The sequence below is a fragment of the Vidua macroura genome, chromosome 19, assembly GCF_024509145.1.
Source record: "Vidua macroura isolate BioBank_ID:100142 chromosome 19, ASM2450914v1, whole genome shotgun sequence".
Classification (NCBI taxonomy): Eukaryota; Metazoa; Chordata; class Aves; order Passeriformes; family Viduidae; genus Vidua; species Vidua macroura.
The window spans coordinates 9930444-9948924 of NC_071589.1; the positions used below are offsets into that span (position 1 = coordinate 9930444).

An 18481-nucleotide genomic window follows, 5' to 3' on the forward strand; every position below is an offset into this window, starting at 1 on the left:
CTTTGTGCTGTTCCAATTGGGGATTCACCTTCAAAAAGCTCAATTTAATATTTACACAAATACAAAAAATGCCTCCACAAATACTCTTGAGAAGCATGTGATATCAAGTGAAGGTTACACCACTAGCACTCAGAAATGCTTCTGCTGCACATCAGAAACCAGTAGATGTTTTATTGCTCAGAATTCTGCAATTGGGAAAATATTATTTTAATTCATCACAGATGGAGATTAGGAGGGCAGGACAGGGACCAGAAGCACTAAAGGAACAGAGGGGTTGGATGGATCACAGCTGGACAGGCAGCAAAGTGACACATGAAGTGACAGCAAACTTGCAATATCTCAGCGAGTGGAGGGCAGAGAACAGGAAGGACAAACTTTCATTCAAAACCCAGCTCTCAGACACATTTTGCTGAACTGTAATTTCTCCTCCCATTTCAATTTGCTTATGTTTGAGGATGACCCATATGCTCTCCAACTCTCTATGCTCTACTTGAACACAATGCTTTTGTCTCTGCATATGAACAGACCAGACAAACAAATTACTGCCTAGACAGCAAAATATCCCAGAAACAAAATACATCTCCCAAGACGCAGCTTCAAGCAGAAATGTTGTTTTTCACACTAAACTCTGACACTACTTGCTCTCAGTATTTCAGTTGGATCGTTTCAAATCTATCAGCAAAGCTATTTGCCCTTTTACTTTTGAAGAAATTCCATTTTCTACTAATCCCTAAAGACACTGAAGTCTTATATATTCTTGGATACTAAACCATTTGTGCCCCTGCCAAAGTGAGTTGACCCTAAAAAACTATTTACAAATGGGGACATTTCAGCTCATTTACACCCTCAGGATAAATCTAGTTTACCCCTTCTACCCAAAATAATGCACACAGACACACACACACAAAGTGCCAGGACCTCACCTTCAGTATTTCAGGTTCCTTAATGTCTAGAGCTCCTGTATTCCATCGCTTTTTCATGCTTTTATGCAATTTGAGATATTCATGAGTACGTGGAATAAGAAGCCAAATCATACAGACAGCTACCATAAATCCAAGAGCCATTCCAAGTAAAAGTCCACTTAAATAGCCAGGGAGAGGGATAATAAGGTAAGCATAGACTAACAGTATTAATAAGTATAAAGTTTTCACTGGTATTTCAGACTGTTGCACATCCAGATTATTTTCATCTTCACTACTGAGCATAGTAACAGTTTCCTCAGTCATCTCGGGCTCAACCACAGTTTCAGCAGGTTTATCACTTTTGCTTTCCTCCTCTAGCAAGAAAAAGTCTTCAGAATACAGTTCACAAAACTCTTCATCCTCCCTGCTCACTAGTGCAGACAACAAACATTTTTCAAGTACAAGTGAAGGTTTTGACCCCACATCCTTTGTGCTTGCTGACTGAGAGCTTTTGGTCTCCATCTCTTTTGCATGTTCTTCTGCCCCTCTTGACTGATCGCTCTTCGTCAGGTTAAAGTCGCTCCCAGAGAAATCCCCTTCCGAATCACACTCCTCTTCCTTAATGCTGTAGTTGTTATTGCTTTCCAAATGGCCATTCAAACTGGAAAGGTTTGAGAGTTCTGAAGCACTTGAAGATAAGGCTTTGGGCCTGTGGCTACTACTTTCATCACCCATTATTTTACTGAGCAGCTGTAGAGGCTCATAGATTACCTCAGAAAGGCGTCTTTTTGTATCTTCAATTTTAGCCTCCATTTCAGGTACTTTAAAAAAGGAACGAGTGTCAGAGGGGGATGTTAATGGAGAGGAGGGGGCAGTTTTAGAATCACCACCTGTAGCTCGAGGTTGAGTGAACTGTTTGAACAGATGCAAGTTCAGTTTCGAGTCAGGTGGTCTGTAAGACACAGCTTCAGACTCCTGTTTAGAAGTGTCTGTAGACAGAGATTTCACCAAGGTTTTCATTAAGTGTCTATGTCGCATCGGTGGGGTGGGTTCTTTTGGTTCCACTTCTGTTGAAAAGGACTTGACTAACCCCTTAAAAGGCTTTGAACTAGAAACTGTGGATGATCCGCTAGAGCAGGCAACTGATTTGGAAGGGGATGAGGATGGGGAAGACAGAGTGGATTTCTGTTCCACAGGTGGTGCTGCTGCACCTGATGCGCCAAATGTGTGACATGAGTGTGACAATGGAGACAGAACTGGTGGCACTGCACTGAGTATTTGGGATGGGGAAGGAGAGTCCAACAGCTTTACAGTTTCTGCAGCTGGCAGAACTGCAGGCGATGAGGACAGTGGTGATGCAGAGTTGGCCATGTTAAGCGAGGTAGCTGGACCAAAAAGGTCATGGCCGGTATGCTCAAAGCAGAGGTCTTCCTTGGCTTCAAGTGCTGTTACAATGCTTTGGTCATCTAGTTCCTCGTCAAGAAAATCTTTAAACTCCTCTTCCTCCTCTTCTTCCTCCTTCCCAAATGCAGAGAAATGAATTGTGATGGTTTCTCGGGAGACAGATCGTTGGACCTGCACTTTTGGTGTTGACTGCTTTGAGGACATTTCACCAGTTTTGTCTGCATGGCTACTGTTCCAACTTGTCATTGCAGGTTCCAGAGATGTGTCAGAGTCTGGGAAGAAAACATAACACCATGTTAAATGCATTTTCCCCTGCTTCAAATACCCTTATTTTCAAGCATTAAGTCAAACACAATTTTACATAGAAAAAAAAATCCCAAACCAACTCACACCAACAAAAAAACAAGAAGCAGGAGATGCCTATGCTGAAAAATACAAATCTAGGTTACTGTGTGCTATTTAACATATTTCCAGATACCACAAAATGGCAATATTAAAACACACCAGGCTGTTAAAATTATCTTCAGGTGCCCTGAAATTACAGTTCATCTCTGAAGTACCACCTTTCTATTTTCCCTGCCAGATGTACCTCTGAGTTCCAGATCCCCATCCCACCCCAACACACTGAAATTCTTCAGTCCTAATTCTCAGTCCCTTCTACATGCAACACTTAATGTTTTAGATCTTATAAATACAGAAAATTTGAAACTCAAAGCAAGGTCAGAAATATGTAAAGGTCATAGTGTGAGGAGCACATTATTGAAGCATTTTATTGACTCATGAAAGTGAATTTAGCATATATTTACATGGAGAGGAAATAGCATGCATTTAAACCAAGGCATTGGTTTACTGGACCATACACAGAGATGGACCAGGAATTACAGGATTAGCTCTGCCTCTCCAGCTGGGAGGCAGCACTTTATCTCCACTGCCAAGACAGCGAGTTTACCACTTCAGTAACTGAATTATTTTTCAGAACCTGTTAAAATGCTGTAATCAAACTGTCAAGCTGAATTAATGAGAGGCCTTTGCTGACATTTAAAGAGCTGTTCAGAAGAATGATTATGTGGTGGTGAAGAAATTGCACTTCACAAACAGTTGTGGTATCAGATTTTATTATCCAGCAAGCCAGTGCCACCTGGTCGGCATCATCTTCCTACTGAATGTTGTAGCCCTTTCTACTTCCTAGTAGAGCTGCTCATGTAAACATTTTTTAACCTGTCACTAAACTAAGTTGGGTTAAATATTTTAAAACAGCAGATCTTTGCTACACAGCTTATTCGGAGCAAGTATCTGTCCACAACTTCCTACGCACTATAGTTGTCCATTTTATGGCTCCTAAATTGTTGACAATTCCTTGCTTCTTCCAGCATTTGTGAACTTCCCAAGCAGGCTGTACAGAAGGGGCTGGATGTTAACCTGCTTTATGCAAAGCCTTCAGAAATTTCATTTTCAGTGTTTGGTTGTTTGTTATTTTAAGTCTCATTTCTGCTGCATGTGACAGAGAGCCAAGTTGGATTCAAAGGACCAAAAGAAACATTCAGACCCTGGTCAAGCTTTCAACTGACATCTCACCCTTGCTTTGATGACTGCTTAGGAGACAAAAATTCTTCCTAAGGATCATTTCTGACTTCAGCTTTTACCACGGAACAGTTTTCTTCTGTCCTCCCCAAAATCCATTTGACCCATCCAAGTAGCAGCATTAACAGAGAACTTCCAGTGATGGAGTTGTGCCTCCAGCCCACCTGGAGGCCTCAGCAGGTTGCTGCCTTTCTTTCTGTGGATCAAGTAGTTATTTACCCAAATATTAATAATTCTCAGTTACCTGAAGTTTACATGTACACTTATCAGTCACCTGTATGTATAACTTGGTGAGTGCTAAGGTTGGTAAGAAATTTGGTCTCTCATTTCCCTGTTGGATCTGCACACCTGGGAACCATCAGCAGACAGAATCCATGCTTCTGTCTGCTGTCCACCATAGACATGGTTCCATTGCACATATTTCAGACCGCAAATTACCAGATTTTTTTTGACAAACACACCCAAATTTATATTGGAGAGGGGGAAAAAATGCTACTGGACAAAATACATATCCAATCTCATTTCCATAGTGCTGGGCCATCAGCTATCACACATGTTTAATACTTTGGCCCAGTTGTGAAACTGCAAAACTAACACACCAAAATTTGAAAGTTCAGAAACCCTACACATTTTCCAGGTCACTGAGCCATCACAACACTACATACTAAGGAAGAAAAAAACAAACTAACATCAAAACCCCACAAGTATAATGACAAAATCCCCTTGCACACAATGCTGTTGGCATCAGTTTGACCCTTTCTCTTCTGCTGTTCAGCCTTAACCATTTATCAATAATCTAGGAAAGCAGGAGAGAAAGATTAGCAATTCCTCCCCCCACAGTAGCATTTTCAGGTGGCATTTTGTGTCAGCTAGAACTTCATGGGTTTGGATAGCTCTTTAGCACACTGTGTTTACACTGAACATTAATTAGCTGGTGTTTAAACACCAGTTGCCATGCTGTGCTAATGCAGTGCTAATGACCTGAAACAGATGAACTTCACTCGCACACACCAAATGTACTGAAAAGCGATTTTACTGCTTACTGAACAAGCAAGATTTTCTTAACATCATAATTAACTTAACAGAGGAAGGAAGGAAATTCTTGATTAACCAGTGTTTGCTTACCTCAAGCAAGTTACTGTACCACAAATTATATATAAGAACATGTTTCCAATCCATTCCTGAACACAATCTCTGTTTTATTGTGGAGGATTTGGGCTTTTGTTTTGTTTTTTTTCTTCCCAGCAGATGCTGAGAAGTTTTTTCTCAACAGCTATTTCAGTAGGTGTTAGGTTTTGATAAAGCTATTTCATCAGGCTCTTGAACCATACATTTTTACTCCTTAAATCATTTTAACAGATTCACTTCTTACTCATTTCTGGCAACATTTTCCTCACTCATTTCTTTCCCCTACTCCTCAGCTCCTCTCCCAGCTGTTTAAAAACCTGATGTTCCAGCCTCACTATCTGAAGTGGCACAATTCCAAACGTATTGTTTGCAGATTATATTAGTACTTGCAGAAACACAGGTTTTCACTGGTCCTTCTTTTGAAGGCCACACTATTCCCCATTCTCTGGCTGCCTCTTCAAGGTTGTTCTCTTGATTCTGAAGATGCAAGGTATCAGTTTTATTTATGTGGCAGGCAGATCTGAGTAACAGTCTTACATCCTCAGGCTTCAAATAATTCAGAACATGAACTTTTACCCGGAAGGGAAGAAGGCTGCTCAGAAAATAATTCCTTTCCCCCAAAGGTTTGAACTTTGGATGCTGTTGCAGGGTGGAATGAGATAGCTGCCAACCAACTGCTGCCATTTCCACTTCTGACCTCAAGGCACTGCATCCCCATCTCCCACTGAAGAGCAGTTTATAATCCTCACCCACAGGCATTGCTTTTAAAGCTCCAGCAACAGGAAACAGTGAACCAGGCAAAAAGGGAGCACAACTGCCTGGGACGGACAATATTCCTCACCCAGCCCTCTCCTATGAGCAGGGAGGCAGCAGTGCTGGAGCTGAGGATGTCTTTGCCCGGGTGACAACACCTCTCCAGCACGCTGTGATGCACCTGGTTGACAAACAGGGATACCCAGGGAGAGGCCAGGTGTGGGTTAGGCCATGACACCTCTTGTAAGTGTCACTGCAGTAACTGTGCTCTTCCCAGCAATGACTAACTGGGAGTTCACAGGAAGAGCCAAGCACCCAGCAATGTGTCCTTCTGCCCAGCAGTATAAACACCCTTCTGTTCCCTTCTCCTCATTGGAGAAACAGTGGACAAACACACCCCACCCTTGTTCAGCTGCACCCCAGAAAGCACCTGTTCACAGCCCTGAGAAAACACACAGTCCATCCAAGAGCCTTAGATAATTATCCCACCAACTTTATACAGCAAAGCAATTCTTTTCATATTAAGTGTAGAAAGTGATTCAAACAAAGCAGCAAACTAGGAACTAACTTAAAAGGTCAAAGTTGCATATATCACACGTAGTCATAATGATTTAGTTGGAGAAACAGGCCGGATTGGGTAACTAAATTCACATGCTTTGCAGCAGCCAACTACTCCAATCACATTGCTATTACTTATTACAACATCTTCATGAGGGGGAAAGGGTACACAGTACACTGTATTAGCAAAATGCTTTCAGAAAAATGTGCAGCAAGGTTCAACACTTGTATTTTTGTTGCTACTAAACACAGACCAAAAAATGTGTTTTCCACAAAACAGAAATTCCTTTCCTCCTAAGTAAAGGAAAAGCCTCACAGGTTATTAAACAGCACTGCAATACTTTCCCCTGTATCTGTCAGCTGCACCAGAAGATCAAGTCCTAAATGCTGTTCAAGAAACAATCTGTTTACTGATAATGCTACAATTCAACTTCATGCAGCTTGCCACAGCTGCTCACAGGGGAATATGTTTCTCACTGGTTATGCCTCTGCTTTCCCCAGTAGCCCTTCTGGGCCATCACTTGTCCAACAGGCAGCTCCTGCTTTGGCAGACTGGGAAAAACACCCAGTTGTTCTTTAGGATTCATGGGGCCTTTTCATCATTTTGGGTTACATGACAGTAATTTTCAAGTGTCAGACTCAAAACAGGTAGACACTTCATACTCTAAATCTACCCTCCATTTGACAGGAAGAAGAAGCAGTATATTTGTTTTAGACAATCTCTGCAGCCTCCTTATGGAGTGAGAGATTTTATATTAACAGAAACAGCACCCCACTAACACATTACAGTCATTTTCCAAACCAGGCCAGCAGCACATTAAATCTTTCTCAGACAGGGAACACCTACACAAGGCAATATGATCTGAAATTTGTATTTGCTCCCAGAAATTCTAAATTCTGTATGATTTACTAGAAATTCAACCAGTATCTGCCTTCCAACACTGAGATATGTGGGAGAACTGCTGCAATTCTTTGTACTTAATTAAAATAAGTAACAGAGCTCTCAGCATCAGACAAAATTTTCTTTTAAGAGCAAGAAGTCTTCATTTCAGGTCCTTCAAAAGGAAGCACAGTATTAGTGAGAAGTACTGCTTTGCCACAGAAGTATTCTAGAAAGCCAGTTCCCTTTAGCCCAGAATGCCCGCCCTGAAGCAGAGAGCACAGCTGCTGGGACATTATCTGTCACATGGACTTCATCTCATTCAGCAGATCTGTACCATAAGACAAAAAAAATGAAGGGATACAAAATGCAAAATTCAATGTTCTTTCCTATCCCCATCCAAATTTCTAATTATGATCAATTAAATTCCCCTGGCATCTCCATGAGTTAATGTATTCCATAGCTAACATCTATTGTTCCTTTTACATCCAGTAGTCATTACTTTTACATGAACTACAGAGCCAGGGTTGGTAATTACTATCACACAATAGCCCTGTGAAACCTTCCTGTCAGGGATCCAGTTACCCAGCCTGGAGATAAGGCTTTAAAGCTCAGTTTCCATCAGGAACAAGAAGGAAGTTTCCTTCCCTTTCCAAGTTCATGTAATGGGATTTGAGATACAGAGGTGGGGGGAAGAAGAAAACAAAACAAAACAAAACAAAAAAACCAAAAAAAAAAACCAAAAAAAAACCCCAAAAAACAAAAAACACAACCAAAAAAACAAAACAAAACCAAAAACAAACAAACAAAAACAAAACAAAAAAAAAAAAAAAAAAAAAAAAAACAAAAAAAAAAAACCAAAAAAACCAAAAAAAAAAAAAAAAAAAAAAAAAAACCTGTTTAAATCCAAGGGCAGAAATGAAAAAGTTGATATCAATATATCAATATCAAGTACTATTAAAAGACTGTAGTCAAATGTATTGAGCAGAAGCCAATCCCAGATCATGGCCAAAACTGATGGTGCCACCCACCACACACAGCACATACCCCTGCCAGAGAAACCCAGGTCAGAACAACTAAGCTGGGTGAGAGCTAAAACACCTCCAGCAGGAAATCTCTGAGCATCATTAAAAAATCCAAACGTTTTTGTGCAAATGCTCTTAAGTTCAGAAAAATTTGAGTTAAATAATCTACATTTAAGTATGCTTAGGTATACTTAAAAAGAGAATCCTAAGCAAAATTTTAAAGTCTTGTCAATGAGATTATACTTTTAATGAAAATTGTAAACATATCAAAGAGATGAGTAAGAGTCATTTAAGTCCAGGACAGAAAAGTCAAGTAAAATTGCAATGGCAAATAAGGAGTCTTCAAAACTACTGGAATTTTGTTGCAGACAAAATTACGGAAATTTTGTTGCTGCTGCTGTGGTCCCCAAGCTTGTCTTTACAACACTTCAAAAATAATCAAGCAAAAATTGTTTAATGTTAGCTAAGCAAGTGTATTCTATATTAGCATTTTCCCCACAGACCTAAGAAAGGTCAGCTACCAAATTAGTTCCTCTGCCTTTACTGATAAAAGAATAATTATTATTATTTCCTATTCTCCATGACACACCACTTACCAAAAACTCTAAAAGCTGCACTACAGTCCCATTTTAACAAACACAAAAAGCTAAGCAGATAAAGGTTCTCCAGAAACTCAGAAAAATCTAATTTCTTCTTATTTAATGATTTTCGGTAGGCTGAAGTGAAGCGGCATTTTTAAGAAATACAACATTTTCCCTAACAGAAGAAATAAAAGAAGTTTTTAGGCAAAGCTCTGCTCTTTGGAATAAATTCAAACTCCACTAGAGTCTAATTATATTAAAGAACATTCACTCCCAGTTGGCACAATAAGAATGAATAAAAATTCTAGTACATACATAATACTTTCTCCATTCACATGCTCTCCTCTTATGAACTATATTCTTGTTTATCATTTGGAATTGCAAGCAACAGATAGCACTTTTTCCTTCCAAAACACTCTGCATTAAACAGTTTAAAGGGACTTTTCATTAGGTTCCAGAACAAAATAAAATAGTAACAAACGACCACCATATCCCCCCCCCCCCAACCTCCATCACAGATTTTGGGGTTTTAGCCATTTCCTATAACATATATTGCTGTCTTTAAAATTATGTTAAAATATGTGGTTTTTCCAGGTAACTAATTGATGGCATCGAAATTGCCGAAAAAAACTAATTTAGCCACAAGTGAGAAGAGAAATGCCCCAGAAAAAGACAAGTTTATAGACCTAGATCTGAAATTTCTGCAGCAAGGGATTCAGAAATAGACACATTAAAACAAGGGCAAACTCAGAGCCAGCCTAAAGCCAGCTTTTCCCACTTTTCTCAAACTGCTGGGTTCTCAAAACCCCAACAATGGTCTTACAGTTCTGAGCAATAATAAATATGTAACTGTTGCATTTGCTCTCTTCTAAAAGGGAGGAGAGTCTACATCAGAATCTTCTGGTGCTGCACAAGTTCTGCATCTCAACAGAACATGCTGGATTTCTGTAACAATAAAGCATCAAAAGTTTTCATGTAAAAAATTACACCCTGTGGAAAGGGTAAATTGTGAGGATAAACTGTGCAGAATTGTAACTTCCTCTCTTATCTCAGCAGGAAAAAAAATCACCTCCTCATAAATCTGATAAAAGATTATCTAAAACCTTCATGGATTAGTCCAGAGCTGAAAACTCTGCCCACATCTCTGACTAAATTAAAGGTCACTATGAAATCTTTAGGAGAATTTTTGACCGAGTGACTTAGAGAAAGCATGTTTCCACAATTAAGTAAAATAAGGTGCCCTGAATCCTAAATTAAAAAGGGCTTATCACAATTGTCTTGCAGGCTCTTTTTTGCCAGTGCAAATGCACATCAATAGGTAGAACTGCCTACAGGTAGCAAGTGAGCATTCAAAGACTTCTTCTTACATTTACATTCATTTCCCTAAAAAAAATTACAGCACTAGCTACAGTACCTGCCAAGGTAAAACAACCATTACACACCTTCATATGAAAAGGTTTTAAAAATAAACAGGTTTGTCCACATGAGGCTGAACTCAGATACAGAGGAGCAGCACCAATTAGTAACTCAAACTCTAGGTCCCCATGTAAAATGTAGTTATGAGAGACCATTAAAAAAGGAATGGAATCTACAGATTTACCCATAGGTATCTAAAGACTTTTTTTTTTTTTAGGGGATTTTTAATGATCAATCAAATTTCATATTTCTTATGTACAGCCTTCATTTTAATTTCATGTTCTGCAGAGGATTAGCATGCAAGGTGCCTCATGGCTTTTTAAGCTGACAGGACAAAACACAGTACACAATCATGGTTTCCTTAGGTCTGAGAGATGTTTTCAAAATCACAGGAGGGGATATTCTCTGGTATTATTAAATAGCACTCAAGCTTTTAATACTTAGAAGTATTTCGTTTCAGACCTAGCACATTCCTAAGAAGCAAGGTAATAACTCTTCAAATAAAATAAACAACTAGAAAAAACAGGAAAATATCTACAGACCAGGCAGCTGGCACAAAGTGAAACAAGAACAACAAACCAAAACAAGGCTATTTTCGGAAAGCTTAAATTGTCTAAGGAAGGGAGGAGAGCTACATTTACATTTAATGAAAATAAAGTATTCATACCTAACTAGAAAGGCAGTTGTACTTAACACATGAAAATTAATTATCTTAAGGCACCTGAAGATACAGAGCAAGCTGCAAATATTAACATAGGGAACTGCTGTTAGAGGGCACATGAATTACAGTTGTTCACCTCCTTGCATCTCATCTACCCAAGGAAAAGTGTCTTTGATAAATGCAGAAAATACATTTATGACAGATCAGGATTTCTCAGAAGGTTCTGCAAGCATAATCTCCAGAAGGTCCAAAGGACAGAAAAGGTTAGGAAAAGGCCAATAAACAGGACTTCAAAACATGCAAGTCTTTTCAGAGCTGACATCAAGTTTTAGTTAGGTGGGACAAAAGTAATTTAACCTAGAAGTCAAGCTTCTCTGTAGTTTCTTTAAAACAGTTGTTCCCAGCACCTAAGAGAGGCAGTCCTGCCAATCACTCCATGCCATGCAATGGTCTCTCCTGTCACTGAATTCCATGAAAAAATTTATGGAGAAACGTATTATCAGCGTTTCCTGCTACCTGGAAACTGCAAAAGAAACATAATTCAGCACCCATGAACAGAAAAGCTCTTTGTGATCTAATTTTGGAAGAAAATGGACTAGAATTCCAGACTTCTCTGAAAGCCCTGTGTAGGTAATCATGTTATTTTTAGTTTCAGTATTATTAGGAGGGTTAGAAAAATTTTGCTCTGACATACATGACTGAAGAACAGTGTTCACACAGATTATGGAACAAGTAAGATCATAAAGAGTCACTAACACCTTAAAGCAGCAACAGCAAAGACTGAGAACCACATTAATGCAGCTCTAGAATCACACATATTCTAGTAAGAACTGTGCAGAGATCATAAACTACTGATTACAGCTTCTGTGCATAAAATACTTAAACTTCTAATTCATAGAAAGATCCATAGAAGGTTAACAAAACAAACTCTAAAGAATCCTTGTCCTAAGAATAGCCAGAAAATAAAATGTCAGATTTAGAATTGGCGAGTACCAGACATTTCTCCCTCTGCTTAAGGCAACACTCATCTCGTTCAGATTTACACTCAACTCAGATACCTAGAAACTAAAATGTAAAAGTTCAGCACCACTGTGGCTTTCCAGCTGGAGGACAAAGTGACAAGCAGAGGACAACATCCAAGACACTGAAATGGAACCCAGATGGCCCCAAACGATCTGAATTTCTACCATGCTAAGGACAAAGCATTTTGCTTATTAACAAAAGCCAAAAACCCAAGCAAATACACAACACAAAAACAATGCAGACCCTCAGTGAACACAGATATTAAGTGAGGCTCAATAAAAACATTAGGACAGACAACTCAGACCTCCCCAGCTTCCCAAATGACTGTCATGACATAAGGGCTCTGGGGAGCTTTTCAGCTGGTCAGAAGCTCCTAGAGCCTTGCAACTATCACATACATTTCAGTATCATCTCTCAATGACTAACTTTGAATTAAAGAGTAGCTTAAGCATTTTATTATTAAAAATACTGGACTATGAGACAGACACAAAAACACTCACTCAAGTGCACAGGGTTGAAGCAACTATACAATTCCTAGTTATTCAATTGCAGTACATTCTAGTATTTCACAAAATCCACAAAAGCATTAAGGCAAAAAACAGTATGTGGCAAAAGCATTCCCATGTGTGTTTTCATGTAAATACATTTTCTTAGTTTTCCCACAGTATTTGTAACTCTAAGCCTTTCAAGGTGTAAACTTCTTATTTGACAGACATTGGCAAGAATTTTCCCTGGACTTTGTTATTCAGAACATGAAAGAGGCCTTGCCACAAACAGCCCTGAAATCAAAGGCAGCAGCTCCATCTGCATTCCCCTCTGTTTCTTGTATTACACACAGAAGAGAGAGGCACTCAATGAATCACTGAAATATATTAAAGCTTTCTGGTGGTTTGGTTTCGGGTTATTTTTCAGTTTTTTTCAGGAGCAATGGAGGTAACTCCTATTTCTAACAGCTGCAATACACTTTAATTGCAACATCTGACAGGTCAATTACAGATTGCTTGACCTTAACAGCTGCTTTACAGGCCTGACTCCCATTGAAACCAACTGAGTCAGAAAATGATGAGCACCTCCCACAACATATTTTTTTTAATGCCTAATTGCCAAGAAACCATGGGAGATAGATATATGAAAAAAAAAAAACAAAACAACCCAGCTTTGCTGGAATTCTGCATTTAAATGATCATTTCACAGGAACATAAAGACACTGTATTGCTCCTAAGGAGAAAGGAAGTCAGTGCACTGAGAGGGTAAAGTGAGGTCCGTGGGCATATGGGGATCCTTCCTACTCTGTTTTTTCTCTCAAAATGTGGTACTGATAACAAACCTGGAAAGATAATTAGTCATGTGGAAAAATAAAAAAAAAAAAAAGCAAACAAAATAAGATTGGGAAGAACATAAACAGAGCTCTCCTCACCTCTTCTTTTTTCAGCAGCATGGATTTATCTCAACACGGTCATTCCCTGTGCGAATCAGGCCACCAGTGTGAAATTAAAGAAAAATAAAACTTTCCTTAAAAGGTTTAAGTTCATTAAAGGTTTTCTGAACTTTTCAGCACTCCTTGAGAAGTGTTCTCACCCATTACTCATTTTCTCTCAACCTTTGCTGCTCTATGGTATAATTCAGTCCTAGCACACAGACATAGGTCCTTAACTTAGTGGAAGGCAGACAAGTACAATGAGACTTCTGTAAATAAAATCACTCCTCCAAAACTCTATTTCAGAGAGGCACATACTAAATTTTGACCAGCTACACAGGGACCTGTAAAACACACACACAGATCTCACTTCTGAGAACGTTAATCAGCGTAGTTGTCTCCAGGAATTTCATCTGACAACCTCACAGGATGAAAAGGAAAAAAGTCAGCAGGTGGGTGTCTTGTAGCAATACACACCAGAATTCACCAGTTACCTGTTGAATTCACAGCACAATATGAACAGCTTAAAAAAAATTCAATGTATTTTTAAGAACTCCAGTTCTACTTTACATTTAAGCTGTACTAATGCAAACTCTCTTTTGCAGTTACTTCCTTGTAAAAAAGAGCTAGTCTTCCCTTTCTTATCCTATATTTTTTATTCAATAAACAGGTATCATCAGTGTAATTTGCCCAGGAAATGCCTTCAACACCATAAAAGTTTCTACTACTGCATTTAGAAATAATTTTTGTAGTCTCAACCAGTTAAAAAACAGTTAAGGGTGAATGCACTCCCCTCTATGTGGGTTACATTTTGTGCACACACATGCACAGAAAGGGAAGTGTCATTAAAGCAGCTTCAAGGAAATTAATTTTAGGTCATCAATTTTAAGGTCTTGATTTGCTAGGAGATAAAAGAACAGCAAAAGCTGTTGGATTCAAGCAGATGGATTCAAAAGGGCAAAGGGAAATAAGTGTCTTTGAGCCATATCCTGCCTTGTCCAATTACAGAATTATGCAGGCAAGTCTAATTTCAGACATAGGGCAATGTTCCTATATCCATGCTTAATTCATCCACCAGGCATTTGTTTATCAAAGAGAGCCAAGCTCTGAATTACAAGCACCCTGAGTAGGTTTGTGGGTATGCACAGCACATACTCACCAGGGTGTGGGTGTGTAAACGAGGCTTTTAATTGTTCACAGAGGTCAGGGCTGAGAAGCTATGCAGGAGTGGCAGCTCAGGTTGTCTTCCAGGATAAGGTGACAAAATAGTGAGGACTGAAGGGTGAGGAAGCTGCTCCCATTCCTACAGAGCTACCCCTGCCCTGCTCTGTACAACAAAGGTTTTAGACAACACTGGTTGCTCCTTTGGGGAAACTGAACTGAGCAGTGCAAGTGGAAATGCACACATGGGATGGAAATCTCTCACGTCCATTCCTCACCACAAGCTACTCTCTCTGAAAATCAGGAACAGCCTCCACACCCCCTCAAAAGCTCTCCCAGCTCCGTGAAGGATCAGAAGTGTTATGCCAACAGACAATCCCTTCCTCAGCAGCCCGAGATCTGAACAGACCACACAAACCAGCATTGATCTGGCTGGGGTTACTGGAGGAGGAGGCTCGAGAAGCCGCTGCTCACACCTCACCCATTTTTGTCCACAAAGACATTTGCAAAACAGTCAGTCCATGGAATTTTCATTGGTAAATGCACTGCTTAGGGCATCTGGATGGAAGAAGCAGATTAAAAAAAATATCCCGAGAAAGAAAAACCACTCATGGGGCAGCACCACGATTTACTCATTTTTATCATCTCAATTGTGAAGTTTTAATGTGGAGGAAAGAATGATAGCTAGGATGTAGATAGGATTTAAAAGTAAAACTGGAAAGTTGTCCCAGCTTATCAGAAAAGCAAAGGTTCACAAAATCTATTTAATACTCCAAAACTCTTGCCAATCCACATCTCAAAGCTGCACAATAAAAAGAAATGGAGAGCCAAACAACTAAATATTTACACTTTTAAATACAACACACCTCTTAATGCATCTTTTCAGACACTCAGTGTTTTCTGAAACTGCCAGGCATTGCTTTCAGCTTGCCTGAAATCTCTCAGCAGTGTTAAGGTTTCTGGGAACACTCAACCTGTTGTCAAAAAGGGAATGATAAAAGGGAATAAAGGGAATTACAAAATAGGAGAAGGTTTGTATGCACAGCTGGTCTGTTCTCCATCCACATCTCTTGCTACTCGCTAAAAATGACATATAAATAGAAGAGTAACATTTTTTTATTTTCTATAAAAATACTTTTGTAAAGTTGTCACACATTTGCTCATAAAGTTTATTCAAAACCTGGCAGAGCATTTATTAACCAGCACGCTTCTGAGTTGACAGACATTCAGGATTATCTCCCCTTTAGTTCTTTCCACTTCTCCTAATTCCTTTGTTTAATACTTCAAGTTAAGTTGAAAAGGAAGAAGTGTGGAAATGATTAAACAAAAAGAAATGCTACTGAGGAGGTCCTACAAAGATAAGCCTTATCAAACATCACAGCAGCTCCAAACAAGTCAAGAGTTGTACAGATCACTTTCATTTCCCACCAAAGTACATTTATTTATGTGAACAACCCCAAGTATTACACAAGAGTACTAGGAAAAAAAGTGAAGTCCCTCCGGGCAACAGGGATGACAGACACTAAGCAAGCACAATGGTAATGCCTGGCTTGGAAAGCATTCAGAGAGACTCTCCACTTGCCCTGGCCACAGTGGAGCAGGGAGATGGGAGCAAGAAGTGGGAGGTGACAGCAGGCAGGGCTGTGGGAATGCTCTGCAATGCTCTGCTCTTGCAAGGGCATCGCTCCTGGCCTCAGCCAGAGGAGTCTGGGATGGATCCCTGGCAGAGCCTGGCACAGGCAGGCTCTGGATACCTGGGGCTTCAGAGGACAAGGAAGCAGAACATGCTGCAGCTCGCAGGCAGCAGACAGCAGCACAACTCAGACAACTTCCACTGTCTCTCCATGTCACATGTTTGATGACATTTCCTACCCAAGCTCCCACAACACAGGCGTGTGAGCACCGCCAGCTCCTTCCCCACACAGAACCCTCATTCTTCCAGCCTGTCTGGGCTCATAAAAACAAACAGTTTTCTTTTCTCAGTCTTAATCCCGACTTCCAGGGAAACAGAATGTTTTTTACATCTCTCTATTTAATTTCAGATCAGTACTTCACTGCAGCTCATGACAGGTCACATTCACATTTCACTCCTCTGCCATCTGCTTTGAAATTTCCAGTATCAAAGGAGTCCATACCTTTGTGCTTATAATTTTGCAGTCCTATTTTACAACTGAAGTGTAATTTAAACAAAACACATGAAATCCAGAGTAAGATCTAATGTCTTGTTGCTCTGTCTTCTATTTCCACTATTAAAACCCAACATAACAATTTTTTGGATCAAACAGATCCTTTAAAAGAGCACTCCAATGCCTGAATAACCATTTTCATACTCTTGAAAGAGATCCTATTGAGCATCCCATCTTCTCAGAGCTCCAGGATAACAATCCTGCAGAATATGCAACATAGTCACAGCACTAAGGGACATTCTCCTGCAATATTCCTGTCATCTAACACCAGCAGGGTCAGAGAGCACAACACTTTATAAACCACTAAGACACTGGGTAATGAATATTAAAGCCTGGTTCACACAACGATTCATTTCCACTGCCCTCCCGGCCTTTATGGGGAAACACCACTGTTTACCATGTTTATTGATCTTCTGTTATCCATTGTCCAGCAGTCCTCTTCCCTTTTAGAACCCCAACTGTACTGGGTATTGATTTGGACTTTGCATAGCAGAGTAACGCACTTTACTGTCAGGAGAGGAGAGAGTTAAATAGGAAAGACAATGAACAGAGAAGTAGGAGTTCTGAGGAGCAGAAAGGCAAGATCAGAGAATAAACCCTGCTTTATCATTATATTCTCACGTCTCTCCAAAAACACTACCAACTGGCTTCAACAGAGACAACAGTACCCAGAGAATAAATATGACAGGTAAATAACAACACCCTGGAACTTCTCACCTCCCAGAGGGTGAAACAAGAAGAAAAAACACCAGAAAAACTTACAGGGATTACTGCACACTGCAGACACCTCAGTCACTCTGACCTACTCTACCATCAAAACTTGCTCCTCTGCTTCCTTTCTCTCACCATTTCCAACAGAAGCAAGACTGGCCATGGCTAACACAGGAAGCCTTCAAGCAATGCCTCTCAGATGCTTCAATTAAGCAGTTTCAACTTAAGACACGTGGTTTTTATTTTTCAGAGATAATGGTAATCAAGAAGTCCATTAAAGGAAATTATGAAAGAGGCAGATTCTGCATTACTGAACTGGTCTGACTGGGAGTCCTGCACTACACTGGTTGCATTGTTAGTGACCAAGGAGAGGGGATTTTGCTCTGCACAGACTCAAACTCATGAAACCAAGTTAGCACAAGGCAGCCTACAGTGCAAAACTCCAGTAAGGACTTGTGTGAAAGAACATAAAAATCACCTTAAAAGACTTAAAATTCCATCTGTCAAGTACGTAACTACTTTAGGACCTGTGATACACACAAAGCTTGGCCCAAATCCAAGCAAATCCACTCACTTATAGCTCTTCTGAAGAGGATGCTACTTCAGTGCTAGCTCTGCAGGAGGTCAAACCATCCCTCACAATGCTCTGAGGGAGCAGGGACTGAGGCTGCTGGGTGAGGATAAACCCTCCCACCAATGCAAAACCTTCAGGTCTTGTTGTCTTAAGCTGGAAATGGGATTTTGCTAAATTATTATTAACTTTCTGCCTTCAGACTTCTGTGCTTGCCATGTTAACAGAAGCTTTATAGAAGCCAACTTCCAAGAAGAGATAATTCACAATTCTGTCAAGAACAGACAACCATATATTTTTATGACACAATAATTGGGATTTTTGTCCAGCAAAGATGATTAATTTAACCACTTGCAGTACAATAATCCCCCAAACCAAATCATTTACTTTGTGAATCTGAACCATTTATAGCACAATCCTCTACAATAAGGAGTGGTAGGCATTTTTTTTAATCAACAGTTCTGACAAGATACTGTTCTTTCAGTAGCTCAATGTTCTACCCTCCTCCACCTTGAAAGCACAA

At 39.8% G+C, this 18481-nt stretch overlaps 1 protein-coding gene across 2 annotated transcripts in view; it reads right to left on the bottom strand.

Annotated features, from left to right (window-relative positions):
- Window positions 1-18481, bottom strand: part of TEX2 (testis expressed 2) — a 44392-nt gene that overhangs the window by 22762 nt on the left and 3149 nt on the right. For both annotated transcript variants that reach the window (XM_053994967.1, XM_053994969.1), the window contains exon 2: window positions 924-2578. In XM_053994967.1, the coding sequence (XP_053850942.1) occupies window positions 924-2552 (1629 nt within the window). In that variant the 5' untranslated portion in view covers window positions 2553-2578. The remainder of the gene's footprint in view (window positions 1-923; window positions 2579-18481) is intronic.